This window comes from Ictalurus punctatus, chromosome 20 (assembly GCF_001660625.3).
Source record: "Ictalurus punctatus breed USDA103 chromosome 20, Coco_2.0, whole genome shotgun sequence".
Taxonomy (NCBI): domain Eukaryota; kingdom Metazoa; phylum Chordata; class Actinopteri; order Siluriformes; family Ictaluridae; genus Ictalurus; species Ictalurus punctatus.
In genome coordinates, this window is record NC_030435.2 from 16,961,994 (window position 1) to 16,981,737 (window position 19,744).

At 40.7% G+C, this 19,744-nt stretch overlaps 2 protein-coding genes across 3 annotated transcripts in view; one reads left to right on the forward strand and one right to left on the reverse strand.

The window, feature by feature from the left end:
* Window positions 1-5,002: 5,002 nt before the first annotated feature.
* On the reverse strand, window positions 5,003-8,495 carry LOC108280525 (uncharacterized). Its single transcript, XM_017495583.3, has 2 exons — window positions 8,192-8,495; window positions 5,003-7,923 (listed from the first exon to the last, which is right to left on the reverse strand). The coding sequence occupies exons 1-2, from the start codon at window positions 8,354-8,356 to the stop codon at window positions 6,778-6,780; spliced, it is 1,311 nt and encodes a 436-aa protein (XP_017351072.1). The 5' UTR covers window positions 8,357-8,495; the 3' UTR covers window positions 5,003-6,777.
* Window positions 8,496-10,265: 1,770 nt separating this feature from the next.
* Window positions 10,266-19,744, forward strand: part of LOC108280911 (fizzy-related protein homolog) — a 29,762-nt gene continuing 20,283 nt past the window's right edge. For both annotated transcript variants that reach the window (XM_017496412.2, XM_017496413.2), the window contains exons 1-4: window positions 10,266-10,365; window positions 15,140-15,210; window positions 18,238-18,366; window positions 18,490-18,553. In XM_017496412.2, coding sequence (XP_017351901.1) covers window positions 15,142-15,210; window positions 18,238-18,366; window positions 18,490-18,553 — 262 coding nt within the window. In that variant the 5' untranslated portion in view covers window positions 10,266-10,365; window positions 15,140-15,141. The remainder of the gene's footprint in view (window positions 10,366-15,139; window positions 15,211-18,237; window positions 18,367-18,489; window positions 18,554-19,744) is intronic.

Here is a 19,744-nt window from a genome sequence, read left to right on the forward strand (position 1 = left end):
GAGAATTGCAGGGTTTGTAAACTTTTGGTTTATTCTCATTGTTAGAACTTTCACAGAGTTTCACAGAACAGTTTCTTAAAACTGAAGAATGGAAGTTTGCAGATTAAAAACATTAGTCCAGATCATTTCGAATGAATTACATGTACTATATCACGTTGTGATGATTATCTGCCCTGGACAATAGAAACGTCAAGTGTATCTTGCTTTCTGGAGCAACAGTTAGAGCAGGATTTCAGTTTAAAAAGTATAATAAAAACGACATTGTATATTGCCTAACTGTAGATTGGCTTGTTGTACAGGGGTCAAGTCTTAACATGCCTTAGTCGCATATCCATATATGTGAGAAAGACTGTCTGGCTTTCCAAAGAAATCAAACGCAAAAATGCTACTTATTGCACCTTTAAAATGTTTAAGATATAAAATGTATTCAAATCAGGGGAAATAAGGAAAGAACATGTTTGGATTTCATTTACTAAAATTCATAGTGATGTAAATAATGTTACTATAATTGTTATTCCATGACTAGGGCCAGATCTTTTTTTTTTTTTAAATTCAGAATGGCCGCCATTTTGGTTTTGTAGATGTGGAACCTCCCTGGAACACTGGGAGTAAACTGACTCGCTATGCTCCAGTCTACATTTCTTCACTCATCCTCCTTCCTTCTGATTCATTGTCTGGTCTTCTTCTGCAGTGTCCATTTGCATCCATCACTTTAGCTTTAAGATCAAAGGCCCAGTCTAGATTAAAAAAAAAAGAAATAAAAAGGGAAATTATGATGATGTCAAAAACCATTAGGCATAAGAAGGTCTCCACACATTTAGGTAAGCGTGTCCAGGTCGTAACACATGATACACTTTTGACACAAGATTGATACAGAATGATTGAGACACAGAGTAGACATGTGAGCTAAATTCACAGGGGCTGCCACTTCATGACAACATAAGGCAACATGTGATGAGGACATGTGACATTGAGCAACCTGCCAAGATGTGCACTAGATCGAAAAATGAGATAGCTGACTATGGTGTAGGTGGCCATTACCAGCACAACCTTCACCAGCACATACACAACACAGCAGGGGATAGCAACGGAGTCAAGCAACAGGATTTTGTAATTTTCAAAAGTACATTGTATCTCCATTTTGGTCCTGGAGAACGTGGCAAGAGATAGGACTCATGCCTGTGATGTTCTGTACCAGCTCTTCTCCTGTGCTAGGTGTGAGAGCCATTGCTTTCTTTGTCCCAAGCTAATTGTAAATGTAGAAGTGACTAATAAAAGAAATGAGGGGGAGTCAGACTTTGGAAAATCTTTTTTTTTCTTCTTTATTTAGGCGTTAAGAGAGAGAGGAGAAAAATCCAACTATCCCAAAACCAAGAGAAAACACAGGGAGCTGAGAATATCTTGTTAAGTTTTATATCTCTGGCATAGTATTTCTTGTCATACAAATTGATTATAAAGCATTTGAGATGTTCTTCTCACAACTATGAAACGTTAAAACCTCAAACTTAGTTCTCGATGAAGGAATTGGATCCATCCATCCATCCATTTTCCATGCCACTTATCCTACAGAGGGTCCTGTGGGAGCCTGAAGCATATCCCAGGGAATTCGGGGCACAAGGAGGGGGACACCCTGGACGGCGTGCCAACTCATCAGAGGGCACAATTACATACACACATTCACACACAACGGACAATTTGGAAATGCCACTCAGCCTACAATGCATGTCTTTGGACTGAAGGAGGAAACCAGAGGCCCTGGAGGAAACCCCCAAAGCACAGGGAGAACATGCAAATTCCACGCACACACAGGGCAGCGATGGGATTTGAAACACCAACTCCGGAGGTGAACGTGCTAACCACAAAGCCACTAAGCCAAGGATGTACAATAAAAATACATCCTTAACTACGCCTTAAGTACAAGATGTAACGATGGCTGTGGACCAGAACCAAGACACCAATTTGAGAGTTGAATTCTGAAACTGCTGAGGACTGAATGAGCAGAATGGTGGCAAATTCAGAAAAAAAATGTAGATCGGAGGGAAGTAACTTACCGGAGATCAAAAGAAAGTATGGAAAGATATTTTCTGGGTATATTTACTATATTGGAAAGGCATCCAGAAAGACAAAAATACTAGACAACATATTTTAAGGAAACTACAACAAAGTTTGCATCTTTACCTTAACGCAATACCGTCACACTTCCAATTATGCTGAAGTTGTTCAAATGCTTGCATGTTCCTCTGTAAAGTTATCTAACCCATCCAATCTAAAGCCTGATTCTAGGCTGCTATTGTGGAGAGGACCTAGTTTTCATTCGTCATCCACTCTCATTATCGCGCTCATAATATAAGTCCACTCCATCACGATTATAACAATGTTAAACACTAAGACCACGATCATAGCTGGGTGCAACATGTCTGCTGAGAATGGAAGCACCAGAAAAGGTTCCAACAGGTCTTCGTGAGCAGTCCAGCAACGTCTGATGAATTTGTTTAGCCTCTTCAGTCTATCATGCGATAATCCTGGCTGCACGGGTGCAACGTCATAAGCTGCTAGAAAAGTAATCTGTTTCATAAGGGTACCATTTTTACACCTTGAGTAGCAATTCTGACCCCCTAACCTCTAACATCCACATAACGTCCACTAAGGCTGTTGTCATGCCTGTCATGCATTCCTTGAATATTACAAGTGCTTATACTGTGGCACTGTTGAATTCTTGAATCTGATTGGTAAGAAGGTGTTGATTCATTTTCTATAACAGCAGCTCTGAGAGTAGTGCCATCTGTATTTCACGTCACAGGTTTACTGTATATTAATGCGCTCGTTCGAATACGTTATCATTTCCATAGTAAAGACTTATGCGCAGTGATTTGTAAATTTGATGATCCACAGTAGAGATAAGCGATATGGACTTAAAACTATATCACGATATTTTCTGGTATTTATTGCGATAACAATATCAGTGACGACATAAATATAGTGCCATTCACCACTGTTTTTGGCTCCAAGTGACAGCTGCATGCAGTCTTGAGAGCCTCAGAAACACAAACATTGATCTAAAAGTAAAACTGATTTTTTGTAACCAAACCAATTCCAGATTGTAGCGGTATCTCCTTGTTTAGCGATAAACTCCTCTTCAGCTTCACGTCTGCCTTCCACTGTACTTGTTTTCGCTCTGCACCTGAACTGCAAATGGGTCGCATACCATCGCACACAGAAATACGTCATCAACTAGGCTTTATCGTTATTATCACCTGGACTAATTCTTATTGTGGGGAGGATTTCTACCAAACGAAAAGATTTTGCCCATCCCTAATCCACATAATCTAAGTTTAATAATAAACCGATTAAAACTTTTGTTATTTAACAAAGAAAAATGTCTAACCCTTGATAGGTTGAAGTTCTCTGTAAGGACATATTTATTTAACATTTTTCGGAAGGAGTCTCCAGCGCTTTTGTAAAAAAAATCTGAGTTAAAACTGTAACTGATAAAGTTAGTTCATTTGCCTTATTATTTTCAAGAGAGAGAGAGAGAGGGAAATAATAGGTTGGTGAGCCTCTACAAACAACTGTTTATACTGTAGCTGCTATTACATAAGTGGTACTAGCTTGTTTCATGGATGAACAACAATAAACGTAACTATAAACTGATAAAAACTGTCAGTTGTAAAATGTGGCATTAGAGGAATAAAACAATTCAGGCGTTCTGTTATAGGAAAGTAATCAACTTCTGGATGGTATCAGTTACCATTGGGCTCCATTCCACCACTAATCACTGATTATTTTCCTGTAGCAGCGTGATTTATGTTTTATGTCTTAAGCCGGGTGCACACTGTGAGATTTTTAATAGTCCTTTGCGACTGTTTCTTGTCAGACTGTACAAACACGATCCCCGCTGCAAGACATGTCACACTGTAGGATCTCATTGTCATTAATGTCGGACTGTACGACAGTCAAGACGCGAAAAACGGACGCATGCAAGAAGACTCGTACGGAGTAGAAGCCACACTACAGGACTGTGCCTCAAATCTTCTGACACTGCCAGAATTTAATCGGAGGAAAAATTTTATCGCTATGGCCGTTAATCAGCTGTCGTGGAACACGTTAAACTAGCGATCAAAGACTACAGATTTTGACCTAGGAATCTTTTAGGATTCTCAATTTAGTCTCAGATGAACAAATCGTGGCCAAAATCATACAGTGTGAACCCAAGTTTAGTCAAGGCTATGCTGTAGCTATAATGAGCATCAGATTCAAAACTAGGAAAGATGTGAACTATGGATATACAAACTATGGAAGATTATAAGGTGGGATCATTAAAATGGAGGAAGGATAGATTGAATAAATTATTCACTATAACAGTAGGATGCACATAAACAGCGTAAATGTGTCTTTTTGGATTTGAACAAACAAAAATTTGTATTACCTGTATTCGAGTCCAGGTTCCATAAAGCTTAATGCTTAAAGTCTGATTTAGCTGAATGAAAAATGTAAAAAGAGCTCTAAATCTGCAAGACGATTAAAAGTATCTCCAAAGATAAAAATGTTCAATGAAATCCTAATGATTTAAATTAAAAACAAAAAGCTGGAGTTAGCTATAGTATAATGAACATGCATGGTGCCTATGCAGGAGAGACCACGACCTTAGGCTCATCCTTCAAGGTATACTTGAAGAAGGACTCGGAAAGAAGGTAGGTCCAGAAGATCACGGTCACCATGGCGTTTGTGGTGACGATGCCGATCATGACCGGATGAAGAATTTTGGCCTACCGCATGTGGAGGTCAATACAATGTGAGTGTTATTTACTCTCTCTATCTCTGCCTCTCCTCTCCGCTAATGCTTTCTTATGTGCAGCAAGTTACTCCTCCTAGCAGTCGTAATAGCCTTAAATCACAAAGGATCAATACCAGACATGTAAGCTTTACAGGATAATTAAAATAAAGAAATTACAGTATAATAGTAGAATTAAAAAAAAAAAACCCATGAAACAAGTCATAATTTGCACATTTCTTTATTCAAAACCACAAGATATAAATGGTGACAATATAATCTTCTACATCGTTTTAATCTGGCCTCTACCTCAGAGCCACTATTATTACTACTAAATCCCCATAAGCGCAGCTGCAACAACACAAACCACACAAAAGCGTTCTGAGATTTCCGGGACTCGAGTGAAATGCTATCAAAAAGCTATTTTTTATAGTGACCTACAAAAACAAATATTTCTTAATACACTGTATAAGATTATGTTACTTTTATCATGACTTGTTTATAAGTAATATTAATAATAATGTACATTTTTGTCTGTTCAATTAAATATTATGAAGGACACCACAGTAGGCGCTTGAAAGTTGGTGAACCCTTTAGAATTATAATATACTTGGTCATTTTTTTATTGAGGAAAACGATCCAATTACATATTTTTACATATCTGTGAGCGACAAAAGTATGTGAACCTTTGCTTTCGGTGTCTGGTGTGACCCCCTTGTGAAGCAATAACTGTAATTAAACGTTCCCTGTTACTGTTGATCAGTCCTGCACATCGGCTTGGAGGAATTTTAGCCCGTTCCTCGGTACAGAACAGCTTCAACTCTGGGATGTTGGTGGGTTTCCTCACATGAACCACTTGCTTCAGGTTCTTCCACAACATTCCTATGGGATTAAAGTCAGGACTCTTACTTGGCCATTCCAAAACATTGACTTTATCTTCTTTAACCATTCTTTGATAGAACAAATTGTGTGCTTAGGGTCAATGTCTTGCTGCATGACCCATTTTCTCTTGACATTCAGTTCATGAACAAATGTCCTGACATTTTCCTTAATAATTTCCTTGATAATTTATAATTAATTGTTCCATCAATGATGGCAAGTCGTCCTGGCCCAGATGCAGCAAAACAGGCCCAAACCATGATACTACCACCACCATGTTTCACAGATGGGATAAGGTTCTTATGCTAGAATGCAGTGTTTTCCTTCCCTTTCCTCATCATCCATCCACAAAACATTTTTCCAATAGCCTTCTTCCTTATCCACGTGATCTTTAGCAAACTGCAGAACCTTTTCCTCAGAAATCTCCTTTGTTCGTGCCATGATACACTTCCACAGACGTGTTGTGAAGATCAGACTTTGATAGATCCCTGTTCTTTAAATAAAATAGGGTGCTCACTCACACCTGATCATCATCCCATTGATTGAAAACACCTGACTCTAATGTCACATTCAAATTAAACTGCTAATCTTAGAGGTTCACATACTTTTGCTGCACACAGATATGTAACACTGGGTCATTTTCCTTAATAAATAAATGACCAAGTATAATATTTTTGTCTCATTTGTGTAATTGGGTTCTCTTTGGTTACTGGCAGATGAAAAGCATCACTGTAGTAAAACTGTGATAAAAGGTTGTTAATTAATTAACAACCTTTAATAAGTTAATAAACATTAATGTTTCATATGTACAAATTTAAACCCGGCATAAAAAGTGATGGACAGAAATCCCTCTCTAGTCCTGTTGCCCTAGTCAGTCTTTACCAATCTCCTTCAATAAGAAATATTCACAGTACAGCAAATTGAAATTCTGAAAATGCTAATTTTCAAGAAAAAAATAAACAAACACCACCACCAACATGGTGTTCAACCTCACCAAGTTCACTCACATCACCCTGTGGCACCAACGCACTTCTGCAAGTCCCTCTGGATAAGAGTGTCAGCTAAATGCTGGAAATCTCCAGTGTTCACAATCCAGTGAATCCAAACAAGTTGGTTTAGACCCTGCTTCAGTCCTGTTGCTCTTGCTGGTTCTGCTGATGCTCTTGCTGCAGGAAATACTGGCAGAAGAGTTCTCGCACTTCCTCCCCAGCTGGATCGTCATCCAAGACGGGGACCATGTGAGTGGGCATGGGGCTCTCCTCCCGCCTTGCTGCCTCCAGCCACTCCTCTGCCAACTCGTCGCCATGCACCTCGCACATATTGTGCAACACACAGCATGCTACGATCATGGCCGGCACCCCGTCCACATGGCAATCGTTCCTCTTTAAAAGGCACTGCCAGCGTGCCCTGAGCCTCAGGAATGCCTCGTCCACGATGGCGCGTGCTCTCTCCAGGCGCCGGTTGAATGCGCGCTGCCCAGCCGTGAGATTGTGCGACTTGTCGTAGGCTTTCAGTAACCAGGTCTGAAGAGGATACCCAGCGTCCCCTAGGATTACAGACCCCAACTGCTTGCCCATAAAGTTTCGAGGTAGAGACTGGGGCAATAACCTGCCCTCACAGCCCAGAGTCCAAAGAGAGGAGTTTTGCAAAATGGATGCAGGTTCAGAGCCACCTGGGAAGCCTGCGCACACATCCCAGAACTGCCCGAGGCCATTAACTGTGCCTTGTGTAATGACTGAATGCCAGCCACGGCTGTTCCAGTAGCTATCAGCGTCAGCGGATGGTGCAATGATGGGCACGTGGAGGCTACTGACGGCACCCACGCAGTGCGGAAAGCCCCAGCGAGTACTGAACAGGCGTGCTGCATCTTCCAGCTCCTGTTCACTTGGCTCACGGAGGTACAGTGGGCGCAGCGTTGCTCCGATGGCATGGCACACCTCACGCACACACTTGCAGACAGTCGAGCGTCCCACTCCGAACAGCTCCCCAATGGTGCGGTACTCGACGTTTGAGGCCAGGCGCCACAGTACCAAGGCCACCCGCTTCTCGAGAGGTAGAGCAGGGCGCAGACACGTGTCCTGTCGTGCCAGCCAGGGCTTCAGCTTGTTGCAAATGTGAAAGAATGTCTCTTTGCTCATACGGAAGCGCTCCAGCCAATCAGAGGGCTGGAACTCTGTTAGGACCACTCGCTCCCACCAATCAGTGCTTGGAGTGTTGGACCAAGCACGAGTTCGAGCTACAGTCACGGGGCGTGTGCCTTGAGCTATTAGCATCTGGAAACACAGCAAACAGATATAAATTATGATGCTTTTGAACTATTTTCCAACTACTGCCAAACTAAAATATGTCTTGTCATTCAAAGACCTGAAGACTATTTTGTTTACTTTGGCCAATGCTTGTTGTCTCTAAATGTGCCATATAGATCAAATATACTGTATAGGGATATAATAGCCAGAGGCTTTAGATGCAAGTAGGGTAAACGTTACTCTTTTAACCGATTGTGAATGGAGAATTAACATTAAAGACGTAATTAAACATTACCATAAGCATCCTCCTCTGTCTCTGTAGGAAATACTGCCTGTGTCTGACCCGCCGCTGAACTTCACGCCGTCTTTGTGTCTCTGCGCTGTTTATGTCCCTGCGCCGTTTCATTAGCATGTAGCTCAGCGTAAACATGAGAGACTTCAGAGCCTCCTCGTTCGCCATTTTAGGGATTTTTTAAAATCTTATTTGATCTTTCCAGAGTCAGTAAAATTAAAAAACCCTTGGGTTATATATTAGATTCAGGCAACATGTCGACATTTCTGGTTTGGCACCTTCTTCTGCGGTAAACAGCGCAAACAATCGGATCATGCTCCACATCGCCTCCTAGAGGTGACGTTTAGTGTAGACTACATACAGCTGAGAGCGAAAGTTTGTACACCCGCAGTTCAAAATGATGAAGCCAACAGAAGTGCAATCAAATTCTTCTTCTTCTTCTTCTTCTTCTTCTTCTTCTTCTTCTTCTTCTTCTTATTATTATTATTATTATTATTATTATTATTATTATTGTTATGTGCTATTAAATAATTATTAAACAATTATATTAAACAATCATAACTGACTAGAATATTTGTTGTCATTCTTTTTAATTTATAATTAACGTTTTTACACATGAACAATATTTTTAATGAGAGACTAACTTAATCCTTATATACTTCTCCAAGTCCTTAATCTTATTTTTTGAAAAAATTAATGGTTTAGCCATTAATTTAAAAATAATTTAATTTAATTTGAAAAGTAGTATTTGTGAATATGACTCTTTTAAGATCTTTTTTTCCAGTCTTCTGCAGTTGCTTTGAATTTGTTTATGAATCTCTTGTGAATTTTTAAAACATTTTTTCTTCCACTCTTTGGTCATTTTTTTTTTTCTGAATTATGATTTTCACTGCTGGCAATGGTCTCTGTAAACACAATGATACCTTTTCTCCAGCGCTATGAAAGGTCAGAATTTTCTCTTTCAGATCTTGTGATAGCTGTTTTCCTGACCCCAATAGCCTAACTCCTAGCTTTACTGCTTGAGAGTTTGCCTTAAAAGTAAACAGGTGACTGTTTAAAGTCATTAAATACTGTATCTTAATGAAGCACAATCAAATAAATAAAGTAACTCATTCCAGGGGGGTGCAAACTTTTGAGCTTGCCATTAAATATAAGTGCTGACTTAAACTCTAATTAAGGCTGTAATCTTTAGGCTGTATGTCTTAGTGGACCTTCGATAAGAAAACAATTAATTAACATAGAATTTTGTTTTGTAAATAAACTGTATAATTGAAAATAGTCAATAAACAATCGTTTTAAAAACTCTACACAAGAAGACAAAATGAAAACCAAAAGGGGAAAAATGGTTTTAGTGATGAAACATGTTTTAATCACAGTAAAGGTTTACTATTGTTTACATCAGTATAGTTCACAAAGCCTTGATAACATCACAAGTGCGTTATTATTATTATTATTATTATTATCATCCATCCATCCATCCATTTTCTATACTGCTTATCCTTTTCAGGGTCATGGGGAACCTGGAGCCTATCCCAGGTAGCATGGGGCACAAGGCGGGGTACACCCTGGACAGGATGCCAATCCATCGCAGGGCACACACAATCACATACACATTCACACACTACGGACAATTTGGACATGCCAATCAGCCTACCATGCATGTCTTTGGACTGGGGGAGGAAACCAGGGTACCCGGAGGAAACCCCCACAGCCCGGGGAGAACATGCAAACTCCGCACAGAGCAGCGGTGGGAATTGAACCCCCAACCCTGGAGGTGTGAGGCGAACATGCTAACCACTAAGCCACTGTGCACCTATTATTATTATTATTATTATTATTATTATTATTATTATTATTTTATTATTAGATATTATAAACTAAATGTTTTTAACATTTAGACAGATTTTTCTTAGTATTTCTCTCTCTCTCTCTCTCTCTCTCTCTCTCTCTCTCTCTCTCAAGTTTAAATATTACTAGTCCATGCACTATGCCTACACAGGTGTTATCGCTGTAACCATGGAAACACTGCTGCATCTTCTGAATCAAAACGCTGACGTCGGCGCTGTATATTACCCACAATCCTTTGCGCTCTGTAGAACAACAATCCTCTCGGTGTTATCCTCCGCTTAAAAAGCATAGAGACAGAGTCACTTTGGGAATTTACTCAGCGAGTCTTGGTATGTCATCTAAAGTTTTAGATTTATCCGTACCGAGCTGGCTTTATCCTAATGTACACTTGAGTTCCGTGACTGATTCGGCTCATTTTGAACTCTGTGGTCTCGGTGTTGTGCTTACATGGCTAGCTGCTGTAGCTAGGCTGCGTCCTGAGTAATGGTACTGATGCACTGGCTAGTTTTATTCCTTGACATGTCATTCCCGCAAAACTATTTCATTCTCTGTTTATTCACTTCGGTGTCAGGGATTTCTGGATTTTGCTGTGGCTTTTCGTGTCTTCTGGATTGAAGCTAAAGCTAACAGCTCTCGGCTAACAGCTGTGTTATTGTGTGTGAGCATGTATTTATATTAGCGTGTCTTTATAAACTTCGGGGCGGAGGAATAATGTTTTTATATATTATAAATCTAAAATAGCCTAAATGTCTCATTTGGATATTGAGGTTAAGGTTAGGGTTAGGGTTGGATAGGTAAGTGTTAGCAACGCATTAATTAGCCTCATGAATAATTATGTATATTAATATTAATAACTTTGTGTCGTGTTTTTTTTTTTTTTTAGCAAAAACCAACACTCATTTTTATGTTTCATTCCACAAGCGTTCATTTTCGAATATTCAACATTTTATATATTTAGTAAATTTCACTCAGAAACCTACTCAGTTCTTACAGTTCCAGTCCAGATATTTAGATAAATTTACTCATCCCCTTACAATGATGGATGTAGTTTTGCTGATATTTTTATGAAGTTTGTTTTAAACTGTAATCCTAAACTGTAATCGCTTGTGGGGATTTTTTTTATGCTCATAGGCTGTTTGCTTTCCTAGGTTCTTAAAAATAAAGTGCAGTGTGTATTGGTTGCTTAACAGAAACACTATTTATTTTTTAATTTTTTTTTAAATTTTAGGATTAGCTCCGCCCACATTCGGAACAGAGGTGCTTGGCCACACCCCCTTTCCCATTTAATAGTGCATTCAGGGTGTAGTTTAAAGCCGAGCTGGGCGATATAGCCAAAAAATATTATCACAATTAAAATTTTCATATCAGTTGATATTGGTAATTAATGTAACATGCAACTGCATTTGTGATTGTGATGACTTTGTGTGTATTCGTTTTTTGGGGGGTTTTTTTTGGTCATAAGGCACGGTGCTCGAAAATGATGCAGCAGTGGTGTGCTTCCGTGTTGTGACACTGAATACTGGCCTGGTGCTTGTAGATGGTCCACTTCCACTAACAACACGAGTTTGTGACTAATGTTTTTTACTTTCTGCGTGTTCTAACTGATGATGATGATGATGATATTTTAAATGGTGGAACAGGTCTGTGGTGTTGCCTGTTTTTGCTGGCACAGATCTGCGGCACAGTTTGCAGTGCAAGCTACTCTGTTTTATGTCTGATCGTAAAAAAAGATTTAAAAAATCTCCAAATTACCGAACGTGAATGACTTTTTCTGTCGACGATGTCATCGTCCTTCGAGCTGGTCGTTTGCTGCACTATGTTTGCTTCAGTGTCACTCATTTCTCCGCTCTAAGTACAATCCTGTCAGCCACCAGCGTGTCGGTAAACGCCACATCATGCACAAACATATATAGGACATTTATCGAACGTTTGTTAAAATTATATCGAGGTAAACGATATCGTGATAATTATTGAATTATCACCCAGCCCTAGTTTAAAGACCCTGTGAAGTTCCTTGAAAAGCGCAACGTTATACGATGTGTTGGACGTAATTTCCACTGAAACAGGAAGTCAGGGTGGTGCTCCTCCCCCTTTTAAAATAGCCAGTTGTGTTTAGCTTCCCTCACAGCCCAGACTAAGCCGTACCTGACAAAAAAATAATTGAAAGGGAATGAATTCAAGGCGTTTCCTTCTTAACCAATTTACAGTTGGGAAAACTGACTAAAACGCACATGTTCCAACAGCCAAAAACACGTTTACATGCCGCGCTTGCTGATACCATTTCTCTCGCACATCAACGCCGACTTCAGCAAGGCGATTTTTTTACCTTTGGGGTGGGACAATTCAGAATCTAGAGTGCATTTGATTGGACAGAAAATCTGATGAGATATGCAGAATGATGTCGTCAAAATTGTTGATCGGTATTGGCGGTAGAGAGAGACTGTACATGTTGAACGCGTACATCTGGTAAATATGAATTTTGTCATTGTTTTGGAGCACAAGAGTAGGTATCGATATCGTTATGGTCGACATATTCATACTAAAAGCCACAAAATGTCTACGTTGATTTCATGGAGACTTTACACTGAACGATTTTTGCCTAATTTTGCTGTTGCAGCACAAATCGCACAATGTGCAACGTACAAGATGAGTTTCAGTCGATTCTCATCTGACAGCATAGGACGACACGAAACTCTCCAGCACCTACAAATACCATGGTGGCGATGACTAAACGTAAACAAAGCATGCTAGTGGACAGAAAAAAAAGTCCTTGTTACATAAAGCTCATGTTGAAGAATGTTTCTGGGATCACGCTGATAGATGGCGTAAGCACATCGTAGTCATGTTTTTAATCGCAGGTCTAGCTTTAGAGGAACATTATCATATAATCTGACATGGAGGACACATTAATATGTTACAGAATGCAGCTGGGATTTTATTGGGATCATCTCGTACATGGTGACATGTAATAATCAGTAAAAAACCGCCGCTGTAATCGTACTCTCTGTGAAGCTGACATGAGTGAATCGCTTTTCAAGTTTAGTAACAGGAACACCAACAGTCTGTCTGAATGGAGTGAACGTGCTTCATTCATTTTCAACATCTCTGTACTCATACAACAATCTAACCAAGGGGAAAAAAACCCTGATACCTGATATCTATTATTAGAGCCTACTGTAAGAGCCGCTGGGGCGACGTTCGTAGTAACAACTCGCAGGATATTGTGCGGCTGATGCTCAGTGTAATTTCCATCCATCCATCTTCCATTTCTCTGGGTTGCGGTCACGTGGGCAGCAGTCTAAGCAGAGATGCCCAGACCTCCCTCTACTTAGCCACCTCCTCCAGCTCCTCTACGGTGATACCCAGGTGCTCCCAGGAGAGACGAGAGATATAATCTCTCGGTTTAGTCCTTGGTCTGCCCTGGAGTCTTCTCACCCTAGCCAGATACCCGAACCACCTCACCGGCCTCCTTATGATACAGAGGAGCAGCGACTTTACTTAGAGCTCCCTTCGAACGTTCAAGCTCCTCCCTCTATCTCTAAGGCTGAGCCCAGAGAAGGAGCCCTGGTGAAGAAAGCTCATTTCCGCCGCTCGTATCCATGTCCTCATTGTTTTGGTCACTACCCAAAGATTGTCACGATAGGCGGGGTTTGGGACGTAGATTGACCTTTAGAAATCGCCTTTCGGTTCAACGCTCTCTTCAGCATGACAGACCGGTACAATATCTGCGTAACTGCTGAAGTTAAGCAATCTCTCGCTCCATCCAGCCTCACACGTGAACAGATACTTAAACTCCTCTGATTGAGGCAGCATCTCATTCCCAACCTGAAGGAACAACCCACCCTTTTCCGGCTGAGAACCATGCCCTCGGATTTGGAGGCGCTGACCCCCATAGCATCCTCTTCGTGCTCAGCTACAAACCGCCCCAGAGCTCTCTGGAGGTCACCGCTCGATGAAACATGACCGTATAATCTGCAAAGAACAGAGATGCGATCCTGAAATCACCAAACCGGACCCCCTCTGCCCCTCGGCTGCGCCTAGAAATTCTGTCCGTGAAAATCATGAACGTAATCAGTGATAAAGGGTAGCTCTGGTGGAGCCCAACACACCGGGAACAAGTCTGACCTAATGACCCGTAATAACAGGTCCGGCACCCAGTTCTCTCGAGGCGTCATTTAATCCTAATAATAAACACATGATAATAAAAACATGTTTTCGCTTTCTCACTGGAGATATTTATTATATATAATATCAACTTTTTTATATATTAACATTAACTGGATATGAAGTATACTACTCTACAAATATATTTTTCTGTGCAATATATACTTTTTTTCAACTCACCTTCATTTAAATCTTTCAATGGTGTACTGGCCCTTTAATTCAGCGCAAGCAGCGTGGCAAAAAAAAAAAATAATAATTCGACTCGATGCTGAAACTCCCGCATCACTGCTGCAGCATCCGGTGTAAAATTTTATCAGTGCAGAGATTACAGAGATTATAAACTGCAGTTTTGTCGTCATTCCACACAAGAGACATCATCTTTACACACAGCACGAAATCAATGTGTTTTCCCACACTCTTTTGATTGATAGGATATAATTGGCCCTGATCATTGGATGCTTTTAAACTATTATCAGTGCATCTCTAGTTTTATTGTGATTGTTACAACCAAAAATGTACGGAGCCCCCCTAGTGCCTGGTAAAAAAAACAACAAAAAAACAGCCGTGTGCAATCCGTACCCTCGGTTTTGCAATCCGCGAGTGGACATAGAACTAATACAACTGAATATATTTTTTAATTTTCTCCCGTTAAAGCCTGTGGAAGCGGCCTTTGGGAAGCGCACGTCATCAGTACACCTTTTAGGTGTACTCCTGTGGAATGGATGTGAATCGGAGAGAGGGCTTTGGCGGAATGCGCCTTGTGATGACGTCACATGACGCTCCTTGGCCTAAATCTGCGGAAAATTTGCAGTAGTTTTTTTAAAAATTGCAAGCTCCTCTGATTTTGCGTTAATTTACACGATCGCAAAATTGCAAAACCTTGGAGGAACTGAATTCTCTCTGACTTAATATCGTTGTTTCTGTTTTGGTGCTGTGCAGAGATGGACCAGGAGTACGAGCGGCGGCTGCTACGACAAATCAATATCCAGAATGCCAACGCCAGCCCAATCGTGAGTCTGCATTAAATCTCTCTGAATTGTTTGAATTGGTGTTTGATTTGTATCAGTCATGCAGGTGATTTAGGTGAAGTTTGATACTGAAATGATGTGTTTTTGCTTGACTTTTCTCACCCACCTGCTTTTAGTACAGAACAACGACCAGGGACTCTGTTATAGGAGAACTAGATTATTTTCATCCTGCCATGTTTTATTCCTCTTCTACCACAGCGATTTGCCTACAATGACAATTTTTATTTATTTATTTATTTATTTATTAACGAACGATGCATCATGCATTCGAACGTTTTATAGTTACATTTAACATTGTGGATATTCGCAAGACAAGTCCACAACGTTAAATATATGTATAAGCCATTTAAAAGTGAGATGTGTGATTTGTTAATAAAAATAATCAATAAATAAATTCAATACATTAAAAAAAGGTACTTGTTAGAAAACCACTGTGGTATAAGAGGAATAATCCTCAAATCCGATGGGTCAGAAAGAAGGCATGCTTTATTTTCGTATAACAGCACGGCTCGGAAAGTAGTTCCGGCTGTACAATAGATTTACATGCGTCCTAGGTCAAAAAACACTTTAATGTGCTCTGCAGCATTACCTTTTTTCCCCCCATGTCACAAACGACTCGTTAAACGATCCGCTCTAAAGGATTCATCCTAAGCTCCTCCTTTCATAGTGCATACTCTGCTCTGATTGGTCAGATGTCCCAGTCTGTTGTGATTGGTCTACTTTTGTCAGCTTGTTTCAAAAAGGAAACGCCCACTACCATAACGAGTTTCAGCTCCGTCTGTTCGCGAGCAGCCGATGAAGACCAGAGGCGGGGTTTTTATTACAAACCTACGTAGGTTACTACAGGAAGTAAAGTCTGAAATTACTAAGGACTCGTTTCAGCTGTTCAGAATCGCTTCCTTCTTTTGGGCGTCAATAACTCAGTTTGTCGTGCGCTTTGATTTTTGAAACTTTGCTGATTTTTTACATTCACAAACAGCTCTATGACACACTACATGAAAGGGAATATCTGAAAAACCATATTAGGTGCACTTTAAAGCTGCAATACTGAACTTTGAACTCTATCGCCATCGTGATTTGAAGCATCACAGGTTACTTGCGGATTATTTATTTATTTATTTATATTTTTTTACACAGGTTGTGCTTCGGCATTGCCGCTCTATGCAGATTAATCTAATGGTTTGAGGTATACATATCAAGTTGCCAAATCCACCTTTAATATGCGCCTTTGGGGTTCTTTGTTTCTAAAGCTGTCTGAAAAAAGAATCCTGGGTTTTTTTTTTCTTTCTGGGGGGGGGGGGGGGGGGGATTACGTTTATTTGAGTGAATTATAATACATAGCTATTAGAGAGAGAGAGAGCGAGATTGTACGTGTGTGAATTACCTGCATCTGTACTGCGTCTCTACTCATAATGAAGCTGTGAGTTTATATACTGTACGCAACTGTAACTGTATGACTACGTTTACATGGACAGCAGTAATCTAATTATTGATCTTAATCTGAGTAAGATAATAATGTGATTAAGGTGTTTACATGAGTCGCTTTTAGAATACTCCTGTCATGTACCCGTTTTACATGTTTTAGAACATAATTAGATTAACAGCCCGCGTCATTACGGCACCGTGCCACGCCGTCCGACATCCCTCCAGAATTTCACGTATCAACATACAGTTGGTCTTCGTTATGGTACCGTATACAGCTATGGGTGTTTTTATTTATTTTTTTTACGAACACTTTAAGTGCAGTTAATTATTTGTCGTGCTATATGTGCTAATAGACAACTGCTTGAAGCGGTGGGTGTGTCCCAAATCGTGTACTTACCGTCTATATAGTAGCCGAGATACATGTATTTTTCCCCACTACAGGCCTATAGTAGGAAAGTATGCGATTTGGGACACAGCCGAACTCTCTTGTTCGCCGTAAAACGTAAAACTGCCGTGTGTGATCGTGTCCTGTCGTAAAATGCGGTGAAAACTCCCACACGACGTTCATAATGTGATTAAGGTGTTTACATGTCACTACTACACGTCCATAATGTGACTAAAACAGGAGTACTCCACCTGTCTTAATTAGATTATTGCTTACTTCGATTATGACCTTAATTAGATTAAGGTAAGAAAAAATTGCTGTTTACATGGTAGTTTCTTAATTAGAGTATGGTCTTAATCGGATTAAGAGTGGATTATTGTTGTCCATGTAAACGCAGCTATTGTTACTATGGTTATAATGGTTGTTTATGGGCAGCGCATTAATGTAGAATGGTGATTAAACTGACTGGAACTACCTGTGCATTATATAGTTTGAATGCACACCTTCCAGCCAATCAGAATCAAGCATTCAGACAGACCGTGGTATAAAAGCAGACTAGCACACTCCAGACTGCGCGGTTGTATGAAAATAATGCACTCTGATCGCACGTCGTGCCACATTACACCTCCGAACGCCCGGCGTGTATTATTTTCTTATAATGGCGAGGTCCGTCGTGGGTCACTTCTTATCCGCTTTCACACATTCACACAATCTTATCCGGAAAGTGCCGGTGTGGGTGCAGGTTTTCATTCTAATCAAGCAGAAGCCACACCTGAGTCTACTGAAAGCCAAGATCAACTGATTAAACAGGTGGAATCAGGTGTGGCTTGGTTGGAATGAAAACCTGCACCCACACCGGCCCTTTCCGGATAAGATTGGACACCCTTGCCTTGCATAGTACACTTCGGTGTGGTAACAGTAACTCTTCACGTCAGGCTGCTTCACACCACCCTGATGCAGAGCTGCATTATTTTCGTATAGCTGCATGGTCTGTCGTGTGTTATTCTTTACAACTTCCATGTGTAAGGTAATAAGGTTTTGAACGTGTGCGTATATCGTCATGTAATGCATATTAACATTGAACACGTTATTCGGCGTAACGGGTTGTATTCTGGAAGCCAGGTCTAACTAAAACGAAAACACACCGACTCCAGAAACGGGATTTGAGAACGCTGTCACTTTCTCCTGTTTTCCTGCAGAAAGCCACTGAGGTCATGTGTGCACTGACCCCTGCTAACTCCCCTCTATCCTCACCGAGTAAACACGGAGACCGCTTCATCCCATCCCGCGCTGGCGCCAACTGGAGCGTCAACTTCCACCGCATAAACGTAACGGCTCCAAGCCATCGGCTCTCTTTTCTCTTTTATGCAGAGACGCTCACAGTTATTTTGTTACAATTATTTATTGCAATAAAATTAAAATTATAACACAATCATTTCTTGCATTTCAAGGAGAACGAGAAGTCGCACAATCAAAACAGGAAGACAAAAGAAGGCACTTCAGACAGCAGTAAAGGTAAGTGCTGAAGTGCTGAGTGTTAGTGTCATTCATTCTATTCTTCTTTTCCCGGTACTAACGAGGCAGCTTTTGTCTGAACATATAACTTAAGTTTGAGGAACTAGTTTTGTGTGTCTGAGTGTGTTGATACTTCTGCACAGCGTCAGAGACTTGCCTCTACTACATGCTGCAGAATATAAACAGACTAGTACTAAGCTATTGCGTAGTTCGGGGGGGGGGGGGGGGGGGGGGGGGGTGCATGTGCATGTGCATGTGTGCACACGATTATGTGTGTGAGTGCGCGTGACTATACAACAGCACAGAATAGCTTACTTAATCCGAACATCTCAAAACATTCAGACAAGGCCTCCCTTATGGCAGCTTGGTTACTATGGCAACTGGATTCTAGTTTGTCTCCAATGCACTCGTTCACCCTTTCCTGTCCTTCTGTTTGTTGATCTGCCTCTTCTTCCTCGTTCCCCCGCTTCTGTCAGTCGTTCGGATTCCTTCTGATTCCATGATGTCCTTTCTGTCTGTATTTCTTCCTTTTTTCTTTTTTTTGCATGGCCTTTGGTGCTTTTTTTTCTTTTCATCTTTTCTTTTCAGTTCGAAGTAGCTGTGAGGCTTTACTGACCTTGCGAAGATGCAGTATTTAGATTATTCTGATAGACATTGCGGCTTTGTCACACACACAAAAGGTGCTCTCTCTCTCTCTCTCTCTCTCTCTCTCTCTCTCTCTCTCTCTCGAGGGCTTTTTGTGAAAAGGAAAAAAAAATCAGCTCATGTGATACACATGTTGTAACCATGACAACACTGTTGCATTGTTGAGTTGTATTGGCTAACAAGCTAGCTTGGAATTATTAGTAGTACTATTAAAGAGCTCATGTATGAGGAAGAGGGTACTTAGCACTTTTGTTAGGCTGTACTGCAGTTGGCTGGCTACACTTATGTTGGAGGACGCACGTGTTAAGCGGCAGTCACGCTCCACTTTCAGCGTGCGAAGTCTTCCATGCATACGCATGCGAATGCTGGAGACTGGAAATGCAAGCTTCATGCAAAGACATTTCACTGCGTTCCAAAGTTTGGTGAGCTCTGACCTGCGAAGTCGTATCAATTCGTGAAGACATGCGAGCAGTAGAAGATCGAAACGTCACGGCGTGACCACTTTTGAAAATCCAAGATTTAGGAAGCACCGATTATAGCGGGGTC